The 25,493-nt window shown below is 43.2% G+C and overlaps 1 protein-coding gene across 1 annotated transcript; it reads left to right on the top strand.

The window, feature by feature from the left end:
- The first annotated feature begins 3,942 nt into the window (after positions 1 to 3,942).
- Positions 3,943 to 24,549, top strand: B4GALNT2 (beta-1,4-N-acetyl-galactosaminyltransferase 2 (SID blood group)). The gene is made up of 8 exons (XM_067714216.1): positions 3,943 to 4,069; positions 5,254 to 5,291; positions 7,892 to 8,072; positions 9,107 to 9,193; positions 20,431 to 20,618; positions 21,354 to 21,494; positions 23,141 to 23,360; positions 24,196 to 24,549. The coding sequence occupies exons 1-8, from the start codon at positions 3,943 to 3,945 to the stop codon at positions 24,399 to 24,401; spliced, it is 1,188 nt and encodes a 395-aa protein (XP_067570317.1). The 3' UTR covers positions 24,402 to 24,549.
- Positions 24,550 to 25,493: the final 944 nt, after the last annotated feature.

The raw sequence follows: 25,493 nt of genomic DNA, 5'->3' as shown, positions 1-25,493 counted from the left end.
GTCTCTCTGTTGCAAATTGATTCTTTACTCTTCTATTTAACAGAAATCAATCTTGCTAAGTAGTGTAAGATACAGGTTTAACTGACGTTTTTCCTCCAGTTACTGTTCCCGTCTATATTACACAATCAAGTCTTTTTTGTTTACATAATCAAGAAAAATAACTTTAACAGCCTTTGCTCTTTTGTGTCCCAACAGCTGTAGATGTCTGTGGATCCTCAAGATGCCGGTCTTACTCTTGGTCCTGGGCGTTGTGTTATTTATGTTCAGAAGTGTATACCTTTATACACAGTCCAGTAACCACAAACCACGGCTCCCTCACCCTGCTCCGGCTGCTGGGATGCTGAAGCTTCTACCTGAGGAACGTGTCAGGAGCCTCTTTGCCTATGATGGAATCTGGTGAGATAACAAGTTATTCCACCTTGGTCTGACCTTTCCTTCCTGTGGCTCACAGTGTCCTGTTGTGCCCACTTTACAGCCAGTTCCCTACCTTCCTGCACCTGTGTTGATTGCGAACGTGATTCCAAACCACGGAACCAGGAAAAGGCTTGGTCTGCAGGGCACAGACTCTGTTCCCAGCGAACGAAGTCCCTTATGATTTTGGAGCGCCTGTTTAACCCAAACCACAGAAAAGATGCTGCCTTTCTGTCCCTCTGGCCTCCTCTTCTGGTCGGGGTTGCTGAGATGCCACTGACATTCCTGCGACTCTCAAGTTTAAAGAAGCTTGGGGAATTCCCTGGCTGTCCAGTGGTTAGGACTCTGAGCTTTCACTGCCGGGCCTGGGCTCGATCCCTGGTCGGGGAACTAAGATAGCACAAGCCGTGCAGTGTGGCAGAAGTTTGGTGCAGGAGATGACTCAAGAGAGGGGGCCTTTTTTTGGATTATAAAATTTATTTTTTATTATTTTATTGGAGTCTAGTTGATTTACAATGTTGTGTTAGTTTCAGGTGTACAGCAAAGTGATTCAGTTATATACAGAATATTGTGTAGAGTTCCCTGTGCTATGCAGTAGGTCCTTGTTGGTTATCTATTTTATCTATAGTAGTGGGCTGATCTAGACAACATCTCTCAATGAGCTTACAGTATAATAGAGGGATACAGACTGTGCCCTCCCACCGGGGTCAAGTGGCCACTCTCCCCACCACATCCTCCTTGCGCCACCATCATCACAGAGCACACGAGCAGTCTGTGGCCCAGGGAGTGTTTTCAGCAAATTGCATGGAACTCAAGAGTTCAATCCCAAGCTCAATGTTATAACAGCAGTCAGAGGGAGGGATGTGCTAGGTTTTAAGAGGGAGAACAGCATCTAGCTCTGAGAATTGAAAAAGGAACTTCAAGAAAAAGGTGACATTCAGAGCTGGCCTGACCTCTGTTACTGAACAGATGACTTTGTATTCTAGCTTTTGGAGTCTGGCTCTGGGTTCTCACCCTTCCAGGAAAGGAACTTTATTGATCTCTTTGTCCTCAGTTTAGCACTGTGCTGGGCAAGTCAAGAAATGAATGAATAAGAGGCATGGGGTGATGTGTGACTCTGGACAGAGCTCTGGGTGTGATTCACTTCCTGAGGGAAGAGAAGCAGTTTGGAGGATGAAGCTTCAGGCATTAAAAAGGAATGAAGTAGATCCCGCTGTACCTTTAGAAGGTGAAGTAGAATAGCACCTTTCCGCATCAAGGTGCAGAAAGTTTGTACAGTGTATTAGTTTGTGTTTTTAGAAGAGGGGTGGACATTTGTGTGTTGCGTGTGTGTGTGGAGGTGTGTTTATGGATGTTGGGGGGAGAAGTATGAACAGTGGTGTAAATGTTTCACAATGGTCTTTTGATAGTGGCTTGTAGTGTCTGCCAATTTCTGTGGTTTAATAATCACACTGTGGCTGATTTCAAGCTACAGACAAGATATCACTGAATTCCAGTTATAAAATATCTCCACCACACAGACACAATAGATGAAAATAACCTCAAGAGCAGAATAATAGGAAAATGTAGTAAAATAATTTGGAAGTGGAGAGTTTTGAGTATTTATTACCTGTGTTCCCATTGTATTTAATTTTAAATGTATATAATTTAATTTTTATTACTGGCTGTGTTTAAAAGCTGGCTTTCAAAGTTCCTGAAAATTCAACAATTGACTCTCCTGTGTCAGTACAACCAGATCTCACACACCACTATTATACATGAATATCAATGGCTGTGTGTCCCTTGGCGGCAGACAAGTGAGTAAGCAAGATATTGCCTTACAAGCCCCTTTCACACAAAGTGTCTAAGCTTTCCAGGGGACAGCGGGCTGGGCCAAGTCATTGAGGCGCCTGCTTTCAATGGCTGATACGCTGGCTACCAATTTAGGGGTATCCAAGAGGCCCGGCTCTGGGAAATTTTTCTGCTAGTCAGTCCCCCATGCTCAGGAAAGAAGATCCTGCTTGGGGCTTTCTCCTCACCTCAACCCTTCAAGGGCTCAAGATCCTCACATTTTCCCCTGCGGTCTGAGGGACGCCCCCCACCCCCAGTTGTAATTACACTCTGGATAAACTATACTCAGATGCACAAACTCTTGGGCTTTTTGTCCGTCATCCGAGCGCCGGGAGTCTCCTCAGCTGCCGTTTCACAAAAGAGGTACCAGGTCTGCACCACATGAGCACTCAAGCAACACCAGGAGCCTCAATGATACATTTTTAAGAGCGTTCGATACATCCAACTCATTCCTTTTAATTGCTATACAGCTATGAATATGAATGCAATGAATTTTATTAAGCCATTCCCCTATTGAAAGATATTCAGATTTTTGCAAATTTTTCATTATTACATTTACATAATTTATAATAATATTACATTATACTTCCATTCTTTCTTTCATTTATTAAGATGTGTATAAGGATGTTCACTTCAGGCAGTGCTGAAACAAACCTCCTTATGCATGTCCTACTGTTGACAACCACAAGTTTCTCCCCTTACCTAGCATCTGAATTACTCAATCATAGGATATACTTATTTCTGCTTTTAATAAATATGGCCAGATTGCCTTCAAGAGGACCAATATTAATTCACACTTTCATGAAGAGTCGGTAAGTGTAGTACCTTATTTACATACTGTCTACCTGATCAACACTGGCTATCATAACATTTTAAAGCTTCAAGGAAAAGGTATCATTGTTTTTTGCATTGTTTTTAAAGTTGCATTTCCCTGATTAATATTGCAGCTGAGCGTGTTCCATATATTTATTAGCCATTTGTATTTCCTCTTCTGTTAATTGCCTATTTCTGTACCTTTCCATTTAAAAATTTTGTCCTTTTCATGTTCCCGTAAATACTTCAGGAGTCTAATCTTCCTTCCAGGTAATCTAAATGATTTCCATGGTTAAGCGGATCCCTGAAGCCTACCTAACAACCGTATTACCTTTAGTCCCTCAAACAGTCAAAATATCACTGGATTGTGTTATGCGTTTGACTGAAGGTTGTTACAACAACAAAGCCACCTGGAAATGGTCACTGTGGTTGCTCTAAAAATATTGAGACAACATCCATTCCTAGATAAAGTTTTATATATTTTATTTGTTCAGTGACAAGAAAAGTTTTACCACCGTTCAGGAGTTGGTCTGCTTTGCCCTTTGTCCAGCGTATTGGTTGTCAATTACTTTGTACCTTGCCTACCAGGAAGTTCAGATGTGTCTTTGGTGTTTAGCCACTGCTGCTGGGTTGGCCGATATGGTCTGATTATTTTGCTTCTTCTTTTTTGCTGGTTGTGATTTTGACTTTGAATGTGCTTTGTTGTAATCTGCTTCAATTCCTGTGCGGAATTAGAGGCTGGAGGGAGGGGCAGGAATAAAGGAGGAGAGAAAATGGAGGGCAGATCGGGCCAATCTACTTTCAGTTTCTCACCATTGGCAGCCCAAAGCTCTGGGTACAAACATCACTTTAAGAACTAACTAGGGACAGGCGTCGAAGCAGCTGCCAATGGTTTTGTTTCTCTGCAGAGAAGGGCTGCCTCGCCCACCGCCCCTGCTGGCTCAGCCCAACCTGCCCTTTGGGTACCCTGTCCACGGGGTGGAAGTGATGCCCCTGCACACGGTTCCCATCCCAGGTAGGTACATCTCCGTTCAGAAAAGACCCGAGCAACTTTCTTATTCCTTCTTAAGCAAAAGGAGGAAGCAGAAGGGAACAGTCATTCATAGGGTACCTGCTGTGTACCCAGCACAATGAAGCTTGATATGGTTTCATTTAATGAAATGAAACCATTTCATTAGTCTCACTCTTGCCACCACTGGGAATCGCCCTTAGTAGCTGTGACCTCCCTGGGTATCCGAGATAACAGAAGAGGACAGAAATCTATGTGCATCGAGGAATCTTGGGACATAATTGGCTTTTTGGTGGCCTCCAGCATCATGGGAGCAGGCAAAGCATGAGCCCATCTCCAGGGAGTGCATATGGCAAAGGATATTTATGCCAGTTAAAACTCTCCTCTACAAGGGAATTTTACACACTCTTTTAGTTCAGCATCACATCCCTGTGAGGTAAATATTATTTTGCCAACTTCACAGAGTTATCTGAGGCCACATAAGAAGAATATGTCTGAATTAGAGCTTGAACTGATCATATTATAAGAACAGAGATAGATTCTAAAATAAAATCATTTCGGATGAATTGCTAGTGTTTTTGAATAGTCATTTAAAAAATGATTTGCCATTTTGGGTAGTTCTTTTTTTATTGTGGTAAAACATACATAACATAAAATTTACCATTTTTAAGTGTCTAATTCTGTGGCATTAAGTACATTCACATTGTTCTGCAACCATCACCAGCAACCATCTCTAGAACTTTTTCATCTTTCCAACTGAAACTCTGCACCCATTTAACAGTAACTCCCTTTTCCTCTCAGTCCCTGGCAACCACCATTCTATTTTCTGTCTCTATGAATTTGACTATTCCAGGAAACTGAGCGTGTTCAGGATAATTCATTATTTATCTATTGCTTCCTTCCCTTTAGTAACAGAGATACCTAGAAGGGACTGGATTAATTCACAGCACCCATCCAAAACTGAGGGTGGGCATTGGTGGCTTTAGAACTGCTGGAATTTGAGAAGGACCATGGGACACCATCTAATAGAGCCCTGGTGAGAGGGGAGTGGTCAGCAAACTCTCTGGATAGGTGACACTTAAAGGGGCTCTGGAGGGATGTGTAGGAGTCAGTCAGGAAGGTGAGAGCATCAGGGAGTCCTTGGCATCCTCTCAAATGTTGTTTTTTGTCCTTTTCCCTGTGTTCTCCAGGTCTCCAGTTTGAAGGACCAGATGCTCCCATCTATGAGGCAAGGGTCCCCTTCCCAGCTCCCTTTTGCACTTGGCATCCTGTCTTTTGCTCACTGCCTGTGCCCTCTTCCCCCCATGGTAGCCGGTTTCAGATTTTGACAGAGTCTCTATCCTGATTAAATATTAGACGTGAGTCCATGGTGGGGAGAGGGGGAAGGGTGCCTATAGACGTCAAGAATTTTCCAGCCGTGGGGTAGCTGGAGTTCCAGGGAGGACTTCCAGAGGACTGGGCCACCAAGGGTCCTTCAGCTACAAGAGGAAGCTGCGGCCACAGCCGGGCTGTATTGGCTCTATTCGGGTCAGTGCCAGCAAGGTGGATGCTCTGTGGCTGGCCCTTCTTTCCCATTTAAGATAGCTCCAAATCAAGGTCTATGCAAGTATGTCTGAGGGGTGGGATGTAAATCACATCCAGACCCTAACTGAAAAGGAGTCTGGGAAATTTAGTTTTCCTCCTTCTGCATGCCACACGGGGCTGTAATAGGTGGTGATTGAGCAAAGCTGCTCTGTCCTCCAGAGGGCGCCTCTGGACACCTCCCCCGCAACTACCCTCACCGCCGCTGCCCCCTACACCTTTGTCACTTTGTCTCTACTCTGTGTTCCCTTCTTCATGGCACTTATCATACCTGAATTACTTTATATGTGTCATGATATGCTTATTGCCACTCTTCCTCACTAGACTATAAGCTTCTTGAAGGCAGGGAGTCTGTCTTATTCACTGCTCTTTTCCCAGTGCCTGTAGTTTGGATCTCAGAAAGCACCTCGAATGACTAAAGTGTTTTCAGCAGGAATGACATAATCTAGGCTACTTTTCCTAAAGATAACTGGCTGTTGCAAAAGACAAGAAGGCAAGGGAAGAGAGTAGCAGTGGGGATGGAGAGAAGCAGATGGCTTCTAGCTACATGTTGAAGGTGGACTGGGCAGGACTCTCTCATGGATTGGCTGTAGGTGTTGGGGAAAGAGCAGGACAAGAATGACTTCATTTGGGGACTGGAACAGCTGAGTGGGTGGAGATGCCATTCACAAGGCAAGGAGAGCCAGGGACGGGGTGGAAAACAGGTTTCTCGAGAAAAAAACATAGTTCAGTTTTGAAGATATCAGTTTGAGCTGCTTGTGAAACTTCCTAGCAGAGCAACCAATGAAGCAGCTGGATTTCAGAAAGATAGGAGCTGAAGATGTACTTAAAAAAAAAAAATTATTTATTTACTTTATTTATTTTTGGCTGCGTTGGGTCTTCATTGCTGCACGCAGGCTTTCTCTAGTTGCGGCGAGCGGGGGCTACTCTTCATTGCGGTGCGCAGGCATCTCATTGTGGTGGCTTCCCTTGTTGCAGAGCACAGGCTCTAGGTGCGCGGGCTTCAGTAGTTATGGCGCGTGGGCTCAGTAGTTGTGGCTCACAGGCTCTAGAGCACAGGCTCAGTAGTTGCGGCGCACGGGCTTAGTTGCTCCACAACATGTGGGATCTTCCAGACCAGGGATCGAATCCTTGTCCCCTGAATTGGCAGGCATATTCTTTTTTTTTTTTTTTTTTTTTTTTGAGGTACGTGGGCCTCTCACTGTTGTGGCTTCTCCTGTTGCAGAGCACAGGCTCCGGACGCACAGGCTCAAAGGCCATGGCTCACTGGCCTAGCCACTCCGCGGCATGTGGGATCTTCCCGGACCGGGGCACGAACCTGTGTCCCCTGCATCGGCAGGCGGACTCTCAACCACTGCAGGCAGGTGTATTCTTAACCACTGCACCAGCAGGGAAGTCCCTGAAGATGTACATTTTTAAACCATCAGCATATGAATAGTATTTAAAGCTGCTGCCTCCTCTAGTGAGAAGGTGTAGATTAAGAAGGGAAGAGGATGCAGAACCAAACCCTGAAAAACTCTCTTTGGAGGTCAGATAGACAAGGAGTCGGCAAACGGAATTCAAAAGGAGCAGCCATGGGGCTTCCCTGGTGGCACAGTGGTTAAGAATCTGCCTGCCAATGCAGAGGGCACAGGTTCAATCCCTGGTCTGGGAAGATCCCACATGCCGTGGAGCAACTAAGCCCGTGCGGCACAACTACTGAGCCCATGTGCCGCAACTACTGAAGCCTGCATGCCTAGAGCCCATGCTCAGCAACAAGAGAAGCCACTGAAATGAGAAGCGCCTGTGCGCTGCAATGAAGAGTGGCTCCCCCTTGCCACAACTAGAGAAAGCCCGTGCGCAGCAACGAAGACCCAACGCAGCCATAAATAAATAAATTTTAATAAATAAATAAATAAGAGAGAGAGACAGAGAGAGAGAGAGACAGAGAGAGAGGGAGAGAGAGGGAGAGGGAGAGATAGATATATATATGAGCAGCCGGGGTAGGAAAGGGTAGGAAGAAATCTTTAAGAATGGTATCCTGCAAGGCAAGAGTTAAGAATGCTTCAGAAATGGCCCTTGAACACACCAGGTCCTAGAACTTGATTCTTCTTTACTGGGGCTGGGGCAGCAACCGCAGAGCCAGACCCTAGGTTTCAGGGGCACCCGTGATCCTTCTCCTCTCGTGTTTATGCACTCTGCTCCCTACTGGCCATTCTGGGTATGTGCTGTTCTTTGCATTTCATCTTTCTATCTCATCCACCCTAGGTCACCCTGACAGCTTCTCTGGGGACACTGAACACCCTCGCTGACATCCCAGACAGTGTGGTACAGGGCAGAGGCCAGAAGCAGCTGAACATTTCGACCAGTAACCGGAAGCTTTTGAATTTCATACTCCAGCACGTGACATACACAAGCACAGAGTATCAGCGCTGCAGGGTGGATGTAGGTGAGAGGCTGTCCTTGGATGCTTAGGGACCTGTCCAAAATGCTTAGGGACCCAGAAAAACACCATCAGGCCCTCAAAGTCTTCCTCCTCCAGGAAGCCTGCCTCTCTAGCTCCTGTTTCTAACTCTAAACACCTAACTTCCCAATTACTGTACCCAGTGCTATCCCCCACGTTGCCATTGACCACATAGAGTGACTCAAAGGAAAGGACAGGCAAAGTGCCTGCTCGACTCTCCATGAAGACAGATCATTCATGCTGTGTCCCTAGAAACCATCCAGTTCTGTTCCTCATTCTCAGTAGCAAGCAAACCTGAAGATGTTGGCTGCAGTAGATGGGGGGCAGTCTATGCATCAGTATTTTGTCCTGGGCACTAACAGGAAAGAGGGATGTGGGGAACTAGAAGCCCCCAGGTCAGTGGCTTTGTCTTCCTCCTCCCATCCCAGTCCCCATTCCCATCCCCAGAATTCCTGGGAGAACAACTCCTGCCACCGGCAGGGCAGCCCCAGTTTCTTTCTGGTTGAATTCAAGGCACCCGTTCCCATTTTGAGCAGCTACACAGGATGCATTCCCAGGACACCAACAGAAAAAATGAAGTGTGGGACAGATTTCCCATGAGCACAAACTAGAGGCAAAGTTCTCTTCACCTTCAGATTTTCAAACGTTTCTTATCACAAAATGACCCTGTGAGGTATAAAATGGGGCAGGTAGTATTATCTTGCTTTTGTAGATGGAGAAGGAGGTGAAGTGATTTATCCAAGGAATTTCAGATAACAAGGCAAAGTCAAATTTAATCCATCCCTCTGATTCCAAGCCCACTTTACCCAACAGATTCTTACGGGGAGGAAACGTGAGTTTTGGAGGTGATCAGCAGGTTGCCCCAGGGATGCACAGCAGGTTATGAGCCACACTGCCATAGACTATGCGGTCCTCAGTCTCATTCCACCAGTCCACTCCCGCATCCCGTCAGCTTCCCGGGCAGCGTGGGGAGTGACCCAGACACAGTGCACCCAACCTGACCTTATTTCTCTCTCCAGTGAGTCTGGAGTCCAAGTCCTCAGTGGCCAAGTTTCCAGTGACCATCCGCCTTCCTGTTATGCCCAAGTTATATGATCCTGGACCAGGTAAGGCCCTTGTCTCTGGGGCTTCATGGTGGGTCCTATAGAATATTGGTGAGATTCAGAAGGGATCCCATCTGAGATGGAGGAGAAGAATAATTATAAAGATAGAGTGGTACTAGAGCAGGAATATGTACATCAATGGAATCAAATTAGAAATCTAGAAATAGACATGTTGATAGTTTACCATGTGATAAAGGTAGCTTTTCAAATTAAAGGGAGAAAAGATGGATTATTTAAGAAATCATGCAGGATAACTGTGTAACTATGTGGAAAAGAACAAGTTGAATCTATCTCACAGCTCATACCAAGATAAATTCCAAATAGGCAAATATCTATTTTTTTTGAAGTACTAGAAAAAAACGTGGAGTTTAAAAATAACTTTGGAGGGACTTCCCTGGCAGTCCAGTGGTTAGGACTCTGTGTTTCCACTGCAGGGGCATGAGTTGAATCCCTGGTCCGGGAACTAAGATCCCGCATGCTGTGTGGCACAGCCAAGTAAATTAATTAATTAATAAAAACTTTGGCGTATAATGCTTTTCTAAATATGACACAAAACCCACGGGCCATAAGGAAAAGACTAAAAACATAAAATACATAACAATTTTTAATGTTTTTATGACAGAAACTTACCATATGCAAAGTCAAATGACAAAGGATGAATTGGGAAAAAATATCTTCAACACACATTAAAGTCAAAGGTCTAATTTTACTTAAGAGCACTTGTGAATCAATAAGAAAAGAACATGAATAAGAAAAGAACAATAAGAAAAGAATAAGCCAATTCACAAAAAGTTAAATTCAAGAATACTTTTAGCCATTAAAATATATGCTCAATTTCATGCTAAGAAAAGTGCAAATGAAAACTACATTCATATTGTGTTGGAAGAGTGGGGAAATATAAACTGCGAGCCGTATCTTAGTTCCCTGACCAGGGATGGAACCCGTGCCCCCTGCAGTGGAAGTGCAGATTCTTAACCACTGCACCGCCAGGGAAGTCCTATCAGCATTTTAAACGTATATGTGCTTTGGTCCAGCCACTTATCATGTGGCTTCTAGAAATTATCCTAAGATGCTTACATCTGTGTGAAATGACATTTGTTTGAAGGTATTTATTGCAGCATTGTTTGCAATGCCAAAAACCTTAAAAGTGGGAGGCACGGGTTAAATCAAGTGTGGTCCATCGGTATAATGAAATGCCACGCAGTGCCATTCAGAAGGATGGAGGAGGAAAACAGGAGCAGGAAGGTTTTTATTCTGATTCAAAATGCTTTCCAAGATGTACAGAAAAGAGTAAAGAGTAAGCTACCTTTTCTGTAAAAAGAAAGGGGGAAAGAAGACATAACTGCTTGATTACAGAAAAATAAACAAGAAATTAGTAATACTGGTAAACTCCTGGGAAGAAACCAAGTAGTTGGGAACAGAGATGGGAAGAAGTATTTTCATGGTATAACTTTCAATACATTTAGGATTTTGAACAGTTGACATTTTTTTACTGTATTACCTATATATTCAAAATGTAATCTATTCAAATAGATTCTTTTCAAAATATAAATTGTTATTTTAAAGTAATAGTATTAAATATCTGTGGAGAGGGATTTAAAGTATGGGCTTAACATCATAACTATCTCAAAAATAAAAGAAATAAGTACAAGGAGTTCACAAAAAAACCCTTTCTGGCTTCAGATTTGTTTAAAGATAAAGTGTTACCAATAAAATGGAAATCACCACAATCTTCTTCCCCTCCCTTCTTCCAGCAGTCATGATCTTTCTTTTCCCTGTTTTTGTACATTTTAATATGTAGATTTCTATTCTTACACATGTGTACACACACACACACACACACACAGCATATACAGTGTGGTACAATGCATTTTTGAACTTCTCATAAAAGTTACATTGTATGGCATGAAGTTCTAGTTTCTGACCTTTTGTCAGTCCATGGCTTGTCTTTTGATTTTGCTTCGGGGTCTTTTGTTATTAAAAGCTTTATCCTTTAATAGAATTGATTCGTTGTTTTCTATCTTTTGCTTTTTGTGCCTTATTCAAGAACTTCTTCCCGGGCTTCCCTGGTGGCGCAGTGGTTGAGAGTCCGCCTGCCGATGCAGGGGACACGGGTTCGTGCCCCGGTCCGGGAAGATCCCACGTGCCGCGGAGCGGCTGGGCCCGTGAGCCATGGCCGCTGAGCCTGCGCGTCCGGAGCCTGTGCTCCGCAACGGGAGAGGCCACAACAGTGAGAGGCCCGCGTACCACAAAAAAAAAAAAAAAAAAGAAATTCTTCCCTACGTTGGAGCCACAAAGATACTCTCCTCTATTTTTTTCAAAAGTTGCACATGTTTGGTTCTTACATTTAGATATTTATGTGTGGCATGTGAAGAGGACCTAATTTTTTGTGTATGGAGAGCCTGTTGTCCCACCACCACAGACCTAGTGGTGCAGCCGCCTACTGCTCGTACAGCCAGCCGTTCACACACCCACTTTCATGCATGCAGGGGTCTGAACCTTTCTTAGGTCACATCGATCTATTTATCCTTGGGCTCATTCCATAATGTTTCCATACACTTTATAACAGGTTTTGTATCTAGTGGGGATAAATTCTGTACTTCAGGATGACTGTATTTCATTTAGCAAACTTTTCTCAGCCCTTCTTGGTCTTTTACTTTTTCATTAGCGTTTTGGCATCAGCTCATCAAGATCCTCCAAAATCCCTTGAGATTTTGATGAGAATTTCATAGAATTTGTAGATTAATTAGAGATGAATTGACAGTTTTATGAAGTTGAATATTCCCAACCATGAATCTGGTATACCACTCCATGTTATAATCTCCATGTCATAGTCTCTTCATAGGTTCTTCAATAATTTATTTTCTAGTTTTATTTGTAAAGGAATTGCACACTTCATTGGATTTAGTCTTAGGTACTTTATATTTCTTATTGCTTTTATAAATTGGATCTTTTTCTTCTACATTTTAATTGGTTGCTGTTGGTATATAGGACATTAGTGATTTTTGAATGCTGAACTTACACAAGCAGCATCGTTCTTGCACTCATATTAGTGATCGTTTTTAACAGAGTCTCTTGAACAAATAATAATTTTTGTCTCTTCTTTTCCAGTTCTTATCATTTGTTTAGTTTTCTTGTCTTACTGCATTTTGCTAAAATCTGCAGTACAGTGTTGAATGATAGCAGTGGTAGAAGGCACTTTTGCTTGTTCCTGAGTTTAAGAACATTCGAATGCTCTACCATTCATGTTTGCTGGGTAGGAGTGTGGTAGATGTGTCAGGGTAAGAAAGTTTCCTTCTTTCCTTCTATTTCTGATGTGGACCATTTTTTTAAAGTCTTTATTGAATTTGTTACAATATTGCTTCTGTTTTATGTTTTGGTTTTTTGGCTGTGAGGCATGTGGGGTCTTAGCTCCTCGACTAGGGATTGAACCTGCACCCCTTGCATTGGAAGGCAAAGTCTTAACCTCTGGACCACCAGGGAAGTCCCTTTCCTTCTATTACTGCTGCTAAGAATTTTTCTATTTCTACTTTCTATTTCCTTGCAGAGAGTTTTTATATGAATGAGTATTGAACTTTATCAGATAAATTGTCTGTACCCATTGAAATAATTTTTCTCCTTTAATTGGGTTTATGTAGTGACTTATATTATTGACTTCCTGCTGTTGAAATTGTTCCTGTATTTCTGGAATAAACCCATCTTGATTGCAATGTATTAGTTGATTAAATGCTGAATTAAATTTGATGAAATTTTATATAGGATTCTTGCACCTGTATTCAAAACTGAGACTATTTTTTCCTGTAATGTCCTTGCCCAGTTTTGTTGTCAATATTATACAAGTCTCGTAAGACAAGTTGGATAGCTTTCCTTTTTTCACTGTTTGCTGAAGTGAATTGTAATAAAATAAGAATAATACGTCTCTTGGAGTTTTATTACAACTTATCTGATCCTTATGTCTTTTTTTTTTTTTTTTTTTGGTCCAAGTTTTGGGGAAGGTGGTTAAGGATGGGAATGTGGATGGGAAGGAGTGAGAGAAAGGGAAGAAATTTAAAACTATCAGTTCTGTGTCTTTAATGGTTATTGATCTGTATGTACATTGAGTCAATTTTTAAAATGTTTCTGTAAAGTTGTCTTAAATTTGATGTAAATTGCCTACTTTTTTTTTTTTTGTCATAGAGCTGTTCATAGCATTCTCTTATGTTAGTTAAAAAATTTTAAATATCTGAAGTCAGGTCTCCCTTTTGGTTCTTTACACTTATCTTCAGTAATTTTAAGTTGGTTTCATATCTAAATATTCTCGTTTCATTTATGCCTGTTTTTGTTCCATATTTTCTTTTTCATATAGGTGATTCTGTGATTTGTCACTTTAAAGATTTTAAACATTCTCATTTAAAATCCTTTTCAGCTTCCTCTATGATTTTGTCTATCTAGAGTGGTAGATACACACTGTGCAGAGTCGATTTGCTGGCTGTAGTTTTCTTTGAGTGTCTTGGAATTTTTGCTGGTGGCTCATCTTGAGTAGGAGGCTTTTGCTTGTTTGTTTTGTTTTCTCCTCTCTCCCTCTTTCTCCCTCTTTCCTCTCTCTCTCTCTCTCTCCTGATTTGTTCCCATCTCACAGCTTTACAATTGCTTCTACTTCCACTAGCCCAAGATTCCTAGTCCATCATTTCATACCGGAGTGTTGGGGTCCTTGTTCCCTAGTGATACTGTCATCACTGAAGAGCCAGTTGCTGGGCCTAAGGGTGGCTTGGCACAGGGCTTGGCTGTGATGTGGTGTCATCTCTGCAACCAGAGTTGTGTACAGGGATGATGGATGTTTGGGGTTCCTTGCCCAGCAGGTAGTATGTGGTGAGAGATGGAGGGAGTGCAGCCTGGCTTCAGTGTGTGGCTTCTAGCAAAAAGCCTGGCTGTGGACCCACATACCTTATGAGACACTTTTATTCCATTAAAACACTCAGACTTGGCCTCCCAGACTCCTCTGCTGTTCTGACCTCAGATTGCTGCACACCCAGCTCCAGCTCTGCTCACAGCTGTTGATATCTGTTCTTGGAAGAAATGTTGTCTATTTTTGAGCACAGCTGTGTCTGCATTTTTCTTTATCATTGCTATGTGTTTGGAAAAATATGGAATTTCAAAGCAAAATTCTGTACCACCAACTTGGCTGGGAGTCCCCTACCTTGACCACCTCCTATGGTAATTCAGGCCCCTGATTCTCTCTTTACTATAACAAAAGAACCAAACTTATCATGTGGCCTGAGAAGAGAAAAGGTAGGAGAGGATTCATTTGCCATGCTCTTGAACATGATTTACTTGACACTTTCTGTTACTGAGCCCTTTCCAGATTCTTGGGCAGCAGCAATACCATAGAAATGAATATCGCTTCTGCAAGACTCTTAGGCACACAGAGCTTTTTATTAAAAGAGATAGTTTGTGCACAAGAGAGAAGGCAGGAGACAAGCCTCTCAGACAGCCTTATCCACCAGAAGGCAGACAGCAGAAGCAAGAACTACAATCCTGTAGCCTGTGGAATGAAAACCATATTCACAGAAAGATAGACAAAATGAAAAGGCAGAGGACTAAGTACCAGATGAAGGAACAAGATAAAACCCCAGAAAAACAACTAAATGAAGTGGAGATAGGCAACCTTCCAGAAAAAGAATTCAGAATAATGATAGTGAAGATGATCCAGGGCCTTGGAAAAAGAATGGCGGCAAAGATCGAGAAGATGCAAGAAATGTTTAACAAGCACCTAGAAGAATTAAAGAGCAAACAAACAGAGGTGAACAATACAATAACTGAAATGAAAAATACACTAGAAGGAATCAATAGCAGGATAGCAGAGGCAGAAGAACGGATACATGACCTGGAAGACAGAATGGTGGAATTCACTGCTGCAGAACAGAATAAAGAAAAAAGAATGAAAAGAAATGAAGACAGCCTAAGAGACCTCTGGGACAACACTAAAGGCAACAACATTTGCATTATAGGGGACCCAGAAGGAGAAAAGAGACAGAAAGGACCCGAGAAAATATTTGAAGGATTATAGTCGAAAACTTCCCTAACATGGGAAAGGAAATAGCCACCCAAGTCCAGGAAGTGCAGAGAGTCCCATACAGGATAAACCCTGGGAGAAACATGCTGAGACACATAGTAATCAAACTGACAAAAATTAAAGACAAAGAAAAATTATTGAAAGCAGCAAGGGAAAAATGGCAAATAACATACAAGGGAACTCCCATAAGGTTAACATCTGATTCTCAGCAGAAACTCTATAAGCCAGAAGGGAGTGGCATGATACATTTAAAGTGATGAAAGGGAAGAACCTACAGCCAAGATTACTCTACCCGGCAAGGATCTCATTCAGATTCGACAGACATGCAAAAGCTAAGAGAATTCAGCACCACCAAACCAGCTCTACAACAAATGCTAAAGGAACTTCTCTAAGTGGGAAACACAAGAGAAGAAAAGGACCTACAAAAACAAGCCCATAGCAATTAAGAAAATGGTCAAAGGAACATACATATCAATAATTACCTTAAACATGAGTGGCTTAAATGCTCCAAGCAAAAGATACAGGCTCACTGAATGGATATAAAAACAAGACCCATATATATGCTGCCTACAAGAGACCCACTTCAGACCTAGGGACACATACAGACTGAAAGTGAGGAGATGGAAAAAGATATTCCATACAAATGGAAATCAAAAGAAAGCTGGAGTAGCAATACTCCTATCAGATAAAATAGACTTTAAAATAAAGAATGTGACAAGAGACAAGGAAGGACACTACATAATGATCAAGGGATCAATCCAAGAAGAAGATGTAACAATTATAAATATATATGCACCCAACATAGGCGCACCTCAATACATAAGGCAACTGCTAACAGCTTATAAAAGAGGAAATCGACAGTTACACAATAATAGTGGGGGACTTTAACACCTCACTTAAACCAATGGACAGATCATCCAAACAGAAAATTAATAAGGAAACATAACTTTTAAATGACACAACAGACCAGATAGATTTAATTGATATTTATAAAACATTCCATCCAGAAACAGCAGATTACACTGTCTTCTAAAGTGCACACGGAACATTCTCCAGGATAGATCACATCTTGGGTCACAAATCAAGCCACAGTAAATTTAAGAAAACTGAAATCATATGAAGCATCTTTTCTGACCACAACGCTATGAGATTAGAAATCAATTACAGGGAAAAAACGTTAAAAAAAAAACCACACATGGAGGCTAAACAATACGTTACTAAATAACCAAGAGACCACTGAAGAAATCAAAGAGGAAATCAAAAAATACCTAGAGACAAATGACAACAAAAACGTGATGATCCAAAACCTATGGGATGCAGCAAAAGCAGTTCTAAGAGGGAAGTTTATAGCAATACAAGCCTACCTCAGGAAACAAGAAAAATCTCAAATAAACAATCTAACCTTACACCTAAAGCAACTAGAGAAAGAAGAACAAACAAAACGCAAGTTATTAGAAGGAAAGAAATTATAAAGATCAGAGCAGAAATAAATGAAATACAAAGAAGACAATAGCAAAGATCAATAAAACTAAAACTTGGTTCTTTGAGAAGATAAACCAAATTGATAAACCATTAGCCAGACTCATCAAGAAAAAGAGGGAGAGGACTCAAATCAATAAAATTAGAAATGAAAAAGGAGAAGTTACAACAGACACTGCAGAAATACAAAGCATCGTCAGAGACTACAACAAGCAACTCTATGCCAATAAAATGGACAACCTGGAAGAAATGGACAAATTCTTAGAAAGGTGTAACCTTCCAAGACCGAACCAGGAAGAAATGGAAAATATAAATAGACCAATCACAAGTAATGAAATTGAAACTGTGATTAAAAATCTTCCAACAAACAAAAGACCAGGACCAGATGGCTTCACAGGTGAATTCTATCAAACATTTAGAGAAGAGCTATTACCCATCCTTCTCAAGCTCTTCCAAAAAATTGCAGAGGAATGAACACTCCCAAACTCATTCTATGAGGCCACCATCACCCTGATACCAAAACCAGACAAAGATACTACAAAAAAAGAAAATTACAGACCAATATCACTGATGAATATAGATGCAAAAATCCTCAACAAAATACTAGCAAACAGAATCCAACAACACATTAAAAGGATCATACACCATGATCAAGTGGGATTTTTCCCAGGGATGCAAGGATTCTTCAATATACGCAAATCAATCAATGGGATACACCATATTAACAAATTGAAGAAAAAAACCATATGATCATCTCAATAGATGCAGAAAAAGCTTTTGACAAAATTCAACACCCAGTTGTGATAAAAACTCTCCAGAAAGTGGGCATAGAGGGAACCTACCTCTACATAATAAAAGCCATATATGACAAACCCACAGCAAACATCATTCTCAATGGTGAAAAACTGAAAGCATTTCCTCTAAGATCAGGAAGAAGACAAGAATGTCCACTCTCACCGCTATTATTTAACATAATTTTTGAAGTCCTAGCCATGGCAGTCAGAGAAGAAAAAGAAATAAAAGGAAGTCAAGTTGGAAAAGAAGAAGTAAAACTGTCACTGTTTGCAGACGACATGATATTATACATAGAGAATCCTAAAGATGCCACCAGAAAACTACTAGAGCTAATCAATGAATTTGGTAAAGTTGCAGGATACAAAGTTAATGCACAGAAATCTCTTGCATTCCTATACACTAATGATGAATAATCTGAAAGAGAAATTAAGGAAACACTCCCATTTACCACTGCAACAAAAAGAATAAAATACCTAGGAATAAACCTACCTATGGAGACAAAAGACCTGTATGCAGAAAACTATAAGATACTGATGAGAGAAATTAAAGATGATACAAACAGATGGAAAGATATACCGTGTTCTTGGATTGGAAGAATCAGTATTGTGAAAATGACTATACTACCCAAAGCAATCAACAGATTCAGTGCAATCCCTATCAAATTACCAATGGCATTTTTTACAGAACTAGAACAAAAAATCTTAAAATTTGTATGGAGACATAAAAGGCCCCGAATAGCCAAAGTGGTCTTGAGGGAAAAAAATGGAGCTAGAGGAATCAGACTCCCTGACTTCAGACTATACTACAAAGCTACAGTAATCAAGATAATATGGTACTGGCACAAAAACAGAAATATAGTTCAATGGAACAGGATAGAAAGCCCAGAGATAAACCCACGCACCTATGGTCAACTAATCTATGACAAAGGAGGCAAGGATATACAATGGAAAAGACAGTCTCTTCAATAAGTGGTGCTGGGAAACCTGGACAGCTACATGTAAAAGAATGAAATTAGAATACTCCCTAACACCATACACAGAAATAAACTCAAAATGCATTAGAGACCTAAATGTAATACCGGGCACTATGAAACTCTTAGAGGCAAACATAGGAAGAACACTCTTTGACATAAATCACAGCAAGATCTTTTTTGACTCACCTCCTAGAGTAATGGAAATAAAAACAAAAATAAACAAATGGGACCTAATGAAACTTAAAAGCTTTTGCACAGCAAAGGAAACCATAAACAAGAGGAAAAGACAACCCTCAGAATGGGAGAAAATATTTGCAAAACGAATCAACAGACAAAGGATTAATCTCCAAAATATATAAATAGCTCATGCAGCTCAATATTAAAAAAACAAACAACCCAATCCAAAAATGGGCAGAAGACCTGAATAGACATTTCTCCAAAGAAGACATACAAATGGCCAAGAGGCACATGAAAAGCTGCTCAACATCACTAATTATTAGAGAAATGCAAATCAAAACTACAATGAGGTGTCATCTCACACCAGTTAGAATGGGCATCATCAAAAAATCTACAAACAACAAATGCTGGAGAGGGTGTGGAGAAAAGGGAACCCTCTTGCACTGTTGGTGGGAATGTAAATTGATACAGCCACTATGGAGAACAGTATGGAGGTTCCTTAAAAAACTAAAAATAGAACTACCATACAACCCAGCAATCCCACTACTGGGCATATACCCTGAGAAAACCATAATTCAAAAATAGTCAAGTACCACAATGTTCATTGCAGCTCTATTTACAATAGCCAGGACATGGAAGCAACCTAAGTGTCCATTGACGGACGAATGGATAAAGAAGATGTGGTACATATATACAATGCAATATTACTCAGCCATAAAAAGGAACGAAATTGGGTCATTTGTAGAGATGTGGATGGATCTAGAGACTGTCATACAGAGTGAAGTAAGTCAGAAAGAGAAAAACAGATATCGTATATTAATGCATATATGTGGAACCTAGAAGAATGGTACAGATGAATCGGTTTGCAGGGCAGAAATAGAGACATAGATGTAGAGAACGAATGTATGGACACCAAGTGGCGGGGGGGTGGTGGTGGTGGGATGAATTGGGAGATTGGGATTGACATGTATACACTAATACGTATAAAATGGATAACTAATAAGAACCTTCTGTATAAAAAATAAAATAAAATTTAAAAGAGAGAGAGAGAGAAGGCGGGAAAAAAGTGCCAACTCCTCGAGTAGAAGGGAAGAGTTGCTTTTATAACAAAAGGGAGGTTTGTCTCACAATCACGGATAATTTCCAGAAATCATCCAACTTCTTTGCTCAGCAGCGGGTGGCTGCATGGTGGCTGTCAGGAATAGGGAGCCCTTCCGTGAGGGGGAAGAAATGCATGAGAATGTTCTGTAAGAAAGCCCAGGAACAGATTAGGCGAAAATTTACAGTTGAGCTTCTTGTCTTGTGGCAACTAGGTATACTCTTAGTGGCACAGAGATAAAGTTAATCTTTTATTCCTGTGAGTCTGGTTTTTTTCCTCTGGGACTCGGGCCCCCAGGGCCTTTGTTCTTTAGTTTGCAAGTCTTGTTTACCCAAGACCGGTCTTTTTCCAAAATGGCTGTACTCTTGTCTCCCTGTCTCATTTCCATTCTCTCCCACAGACCCAGGAGAAGCTGGGTAATGCTGCAGCATGTACTGAAAAGGGTTTATAGAATGATTTCTGATTTCTGTCATTCTGAAAAGTGGCTCTGCAGTCGGGTTCTCTTGCATTCACCCACAACAATAGGTGAGGGTGTAGCTTTCAGCATGCGTTAACTTCAGCTGACCCCACCGCACCAGACGACCCATGTGCCCCCAGAATGATGCAAGTCAGGACAGCGAGGCTTCCTGAAGACAGAGCTCTGACATCTACCCTTTCTTGCTCAGAGAGGAAGCTCAGAGACCTGGTGACCATTGCCACCAAAACTTTCCTCCGTCCCCACAAGCTCATGACCATGGTCCGGAGCATTCGTGAGTATTACCCAGATTTGACCGTGATCGTGGCTGATGACAGCAAGGAGCCCCTGAAAATTAATGACAGCCACGTGGAGTATTACACCATGCCTTATGGGAAGGTATGTCCCTCCCAGATGGGGAGACACCCGGATCCCGGGACAAGAGGGCCCACAGTCAGGTTCTGCCCTGAATGGGGCTGCTTCAGTGGCCCTCCCAAGGCAGCAGGGGCCTGGCATGGGCGGGGAGTCCCCTTGCTGATTCCGAATTCACAGAGAAATCAGGCCACTCTCCCTTTTCTGCATTAACAGGGTAGTTAATCTGCCTCTCCTCACACTTGGTGTGGAAATTGATTGAGGGCCTTCTAAGTGGCTTGAGGTGTCCGACAGGCTAAGGTTTCCTGACATGCAGGTCCAACAGCAGAGAAACCTCTCATCCCTATAATTCCCCCCTCGCTGGAGCGTCTCTCTCCCCCATGCACCATCTTTCAAGCACACACAGGAGGAAGTGGATAGTGGATATTATACGTACCAGAGTGTCCCCCGCTCCAACAGCTTCCAGGCTGCATGAGGGGAAAGGGCGGGAGAGCCACAGAGACTCTCTGGGGTGAAAGGGGACTTCCATCGGTCCATGTTAGCCACAGGGCCAAGGAAGGACTTTCTGCCTTTGTCTCAGTCTTTGATCCAGAGAGTCCCTGTCCCTCTTCCAGTGTCTCTGAGACATGGACTCCCTTTAACCCAGAGGTTCTCAGCCACTGTTTGTGGTGCAGCCTGCTTGTTGGGAACTGAGAAATCTCCCAGGTGACGCTGATATGAAGCAGGGCAGGCAACCACCATCTAACCTCACTCTACTCACAGGGTTGGTTTGCTGGTAGGAACCTGGCCATATCTCAGGTCACCACCAAATACGTTCTCTGGGTGGACGATGACTTTCTCTTCAACGACAAGACCAAGATTGAGGTGCTGGTGGATGTCCTAGAGAAGACAGAACTGGACGTGGTAAGGGAGAGTTGCTGGTTCTACCCCATTGCAATCTGACAAGTGAGAGGGGAAGGGGAGGAGAAAGGAAGAGAGGGAAGTATGCGAAAGAAGAGGAGGGAAAGAGAGAAGGGAGGGCAGAAGGGGCGGGGGAGGGCCCGGTGCAGGAGGTGATGCAGCACAGCTCCGGGGTTGAGACCATCACGCGGGAATCAGACACACGAGTTCCGCTTCTGCCTCTGTTCTTACTTTTCTTTGAGCAAATTACACCAACACCCACGCCCAAAACTCACCGTTGTTCTGTTTTTAAAATGGTGTGTTTATTACTTCTACCTTCCTCCTCTCTGGAGTGGCCAGAGAAAGCGAGCGGGGCTCTGGCGCTGTCACACACCGTTACAAAAATGAAAATGGCACAAGGCTATAAAAGACTATGTGGCCTTAAGGACATTAAAAAAATAACAAAAACATCAAAAGTCAAGTCACATATAGAAAAGAGAAGAAAAAGGTGACAGTAATTAATAATGCTGCATTGTATTTTTGAAATTTGCAGAGATTACTAGGTAGAGGTGATAGATTTGTCAATTAGCTTGTGTGGTGATCTTTTCACAACGTATACATACATCAAAACACCAAGCTGTACACCTTAAATATATACAATTTTAATATGTCAAAGCTATCTCAATATAGCTGTTAAAAAGAAAGAAAATGTATAAGAAGTAGCACAGTGACCACAGTTACTTCATACTCCAGGTGGACAGTCCCCAAAGCATCTGACTTGACTAAGATGTCTCTAGAGACCCAATCACAATAGCGTAAATGACATAGAAGGTGCAGTTCCCACCCGTGTAAGAATGCAAGCTGGCACTCGACTCTCCTTCCAGGGTCATCCTGGACCAGCTTCCTTCCCCGTTGTTTGTCCATCTTCGTGGTCCTCAGCTGTATGGTCGGAAGAAATGGGGAGAGGGGAAGTGAAGGACAAGTTCTCTTTTAAGATTGAGATCTTTATAAAAGTTGCAGACATCTGTTCTGAATCACATCCTTTCAGCCAGGACTTAGACACATGGTCAGACCTTGCAAGGGAAGTGGGAAAATTTCATCTTTATTGGGTTAATTGGCTAGACTTTAATTTAGTCCAGTTAAAACTCAAGAGGGTTCATTTACTAAGGGGGGAGGGAAAGTACAGGTGATGGCAGACAATCAGACTGGTGTGCTACCCAGGGTGATTATGATGGTTCAGGAATAGATATAATTGCTTGTCCTGTTTTGTTCGGGCTGCAACAGCTAGATGCATGCATCTCCCACGAGTGCAGGGACGGGCAGCACAGAGAGGTGAGCCGGGAGCAGAGAACGGAACGAAGGCAGCTTGAGACAAACTACTAGCTGCAGGAAGTCCACACAGGGACCCCTGCACGAGCAGGCTGCCTCTTGCACCTAAACACCACTCCTTGTACTGGAAGGGAGTGAGTCACCTGGAAAGAGTGAGCCTGCTGGAGGGTAAACGGAGCAGAGTTGTCTGCCCTTTGGACTTGGTGTAAGTGTAGTATGAAGGGTAGATAAAGGGTGTGATTTTTGTCATAACTGAGGTTCAGTCCAGGAAGGCTTCTTGACAGCAGCTACATGGATACTGAGTCTATTCTCTAATGTGGATTTCTCTGCCCACCGGCTAGGTAGGCGGCAGTGTGCTTGGAAACGTGTTCCAGTTTAAGCTGTTCCTGGAGCACAGTGAGAATGGGAACTGTCTCCACCGGCGGTCAGGATCTTTCCGGCCCCTGGACGGCTTCCCCAGCTGCGTGGTGACGAGTGGCGTTGTCAACTTCTTCCTGGCCCACACAGAGCGGCTCCAAAGAGTGGGCTTCGACCCCCGCCTGCAGCGAGTGGCTCATTCAGGTGGGGAGGCTGGAAGAGTGAGGAAGGGAGCTGTGCTGTGGACAGATCTCAGAAGCCTATTTTTTCCCAAGGAGGGAGGGCCGTATGCCACTGCTCAGGGGAGCTTGTCCTTTCTCCCCAAAATGGGGAGCTCACCCTTTCTCCCTAAAATGGAGAGCTCGTGGTCTCTCTCTTTTTTTTTAGAATATTTATTTATTTACTTGGCTGCACTGGGTCTTCGTTGCGGCACACTGGATCTTCATTGCCATGTGCAGGGTCTTTGTTGCAGCATGCAGGGTCTTTAGTTGCGGCATGCGAACCCTTAGTTGCGGCATGTGAGATCTAGTTCCCTGGCCAGGGATTGAACCCAGGCCCCCTGCATTGGGAACTCAGAGTCTCAGCCACTGGACCACCAGGGAAGTCCCTCGTGGTCTCTCTTGCCTCCCACCACCCTCTCTGCCTTCTTGTCTCCCCCAGGCTGTTCTGCTTCTCCACGACGCCCTTCCCCTTCCTTTGCCTCCAGCTCTGGCCCCTCCCTCTTTTCCCACCTGGCTGCTGCTGCTTCTTTTCCAGACATCCTCTCCTATGAAACTGCAGCTGGTGACCTTCCCCTCTCATTCCTCTCAGTCCTGGAGTCCACAGTTCCGTCCAGTTGGAAGCCAATCTGTGTCTCTCTACCCATATCATTGTCTGTCCTCAACTCAGTAGCCTGGGCAGGTGGCTTCACAGGGGCGGAAGCTCCCCAGGGGTATAAACTGTGTCCCCTCCCCCCGACTCCCCTCCCAGACCTGCAGTATGGCCCTGGGTCTCTGGCGGAAGCTCACATTTCCTTCTCGCACTTTCCCTCTCTTGGCAGAGTTCTTTATCGATGGGCTCGGAAGCCTGCTTGTGGGGTCCTGCTCAAATGTGATTGTAGGTCACCAGCCCCGTTCTCCAGTGGCGGACCCAGAGCTGGCAGCCCTGGAGAAGAGCTACAACATATACCGGACCAACACCAAAGCTCAGATCCAGTTCAAGCTGGCTCTCCACTACTTCAAGAACCATCTCCAATGTGCCACGTAAAGGTTGTCCGGGCACTGGAAAAGCGCTATGCTGAGCGGTTGCAGGTATCTAAAACAGAGGAACTGGTGGATGGGCTATCAAAATTTGAACTCTAGATAAGACAGACAGGGCAGATGGGTCTGGCTCAGGTACTGGAAATCTCAATCAAAAGCTGAGGGTTATTAGAAATGGACCAATCACTGATCAGGGCAACGGAGACTGTATTCATTATTGTTTGTATGATGTCTTACCATTTATGAAACATTTGTACATATAGTGTCTCACATTATCTCATTTCATCTCACACAAAAGAGTATATGATGGGTTGGTATCCTCAGTCAAAAAGATGGCTGCTGGGTCCTTGAGGGTTATTTGGTGGAAATTATATCACAGATCATCTCCAGCATCATTGCCATCCACAGATTTTTTTTGGTCCTACCTTGTGGACTCAAATAATGTGAATAACCCAGGGTCCTTGCCTGGAGAAGGTGGAAGCCTGGTTCAGTTCAGTCCACTAGTGGAATCGGATCAGATGATGAGAGGCGGACCAGGCAGGCGAGGAGGGAGTCAGCTCACCTGGAGCCCGGCACACAGATGGGACGCAGGCAGTTGGAGGGATGAGATCCCTGGGGTAGTCCACTCACTGCTGGAATAAAGATTTCCCTGGCATCAGACTCCCTATCATAAAGACAGATTCCATACTTCCTGGGATTGAACTCAGACACTGCTGAGGAGCCATGATAAACGGCGTAAGTGCAGTGGCCAAGCCACTAAATTCTAGGGCCTTGAGATCAGTTGCTGACCGCTCAGAGACCCGTGTCATCTGCAGAGTGGAGCCGTCACGATGAGGCAGGCTCTCTCGGTTACCTTGGGAGTCAGGAGGTTCTCCCAGTGCTGCACTGGCTCTGCCTTTTGGTTTCTACTCTTTCCTACTGAAGATGGCCGAGGGTAGTTCAGGATCTCTGAAAATGTGTCTGTGAGATATTAATAAAACTTCATGAAAAATGTTTTGGTGGTCAAATAATTTTGAAAAATACTGCACGCTCTGTCTCCCTCTTGGACAGTCGCAATTCACATTAGTATATTCAAGGTTCTGAGAAGTCCTGGTGTAAA

This window comes from Pseudorca crassidens, chromosome 19 (genome assembly GCF_039906515.1).
Source record: "Pseudorca crassidens isolate mPseCra1 chromosome 19, mPseCra1.hap1, whole genome shotgun sequence".
Classification (NCBI taxonomy): domain Eukaryota; kingdom Metazoa; phylum Chordata; class Mammalia; order Artiodactyla; family Delphinidae; genus Pseudorca; species Pseudorca crassidens.
This window is presented reverse-complemented; position numbering and strand designations above follow the sequence as displayed.

What these genes read in the sequence shown, in the direction of transcription:
- B4GALNT2 (XM_067714216.1), top strand. Translation starts at nt 3,943, where the DNA reads ATGGTTTTGTTTCTCTGCAGAGAAGGGCTGCCTCGCCCACCGCCCCTG. An exon ending in CAGATGCTCCCATCTATGAG is followed by an intron (nt 5,292 to 7,891) that starts GCAAGGGTCCCC and finishes CATCCACCCTAG; the next exon opens with GTCACCCTGACAGCTTCTCT. An exon ending in GCGCTGCAGGGTGGATGTAG is followed by an intron (nt 8,073 to 9,106) that starts GTGAGAGGCTGT and finishes TTCTCTCTCCAG; the next exon opens with TGAGTCTGGAGTCCAAGTCC.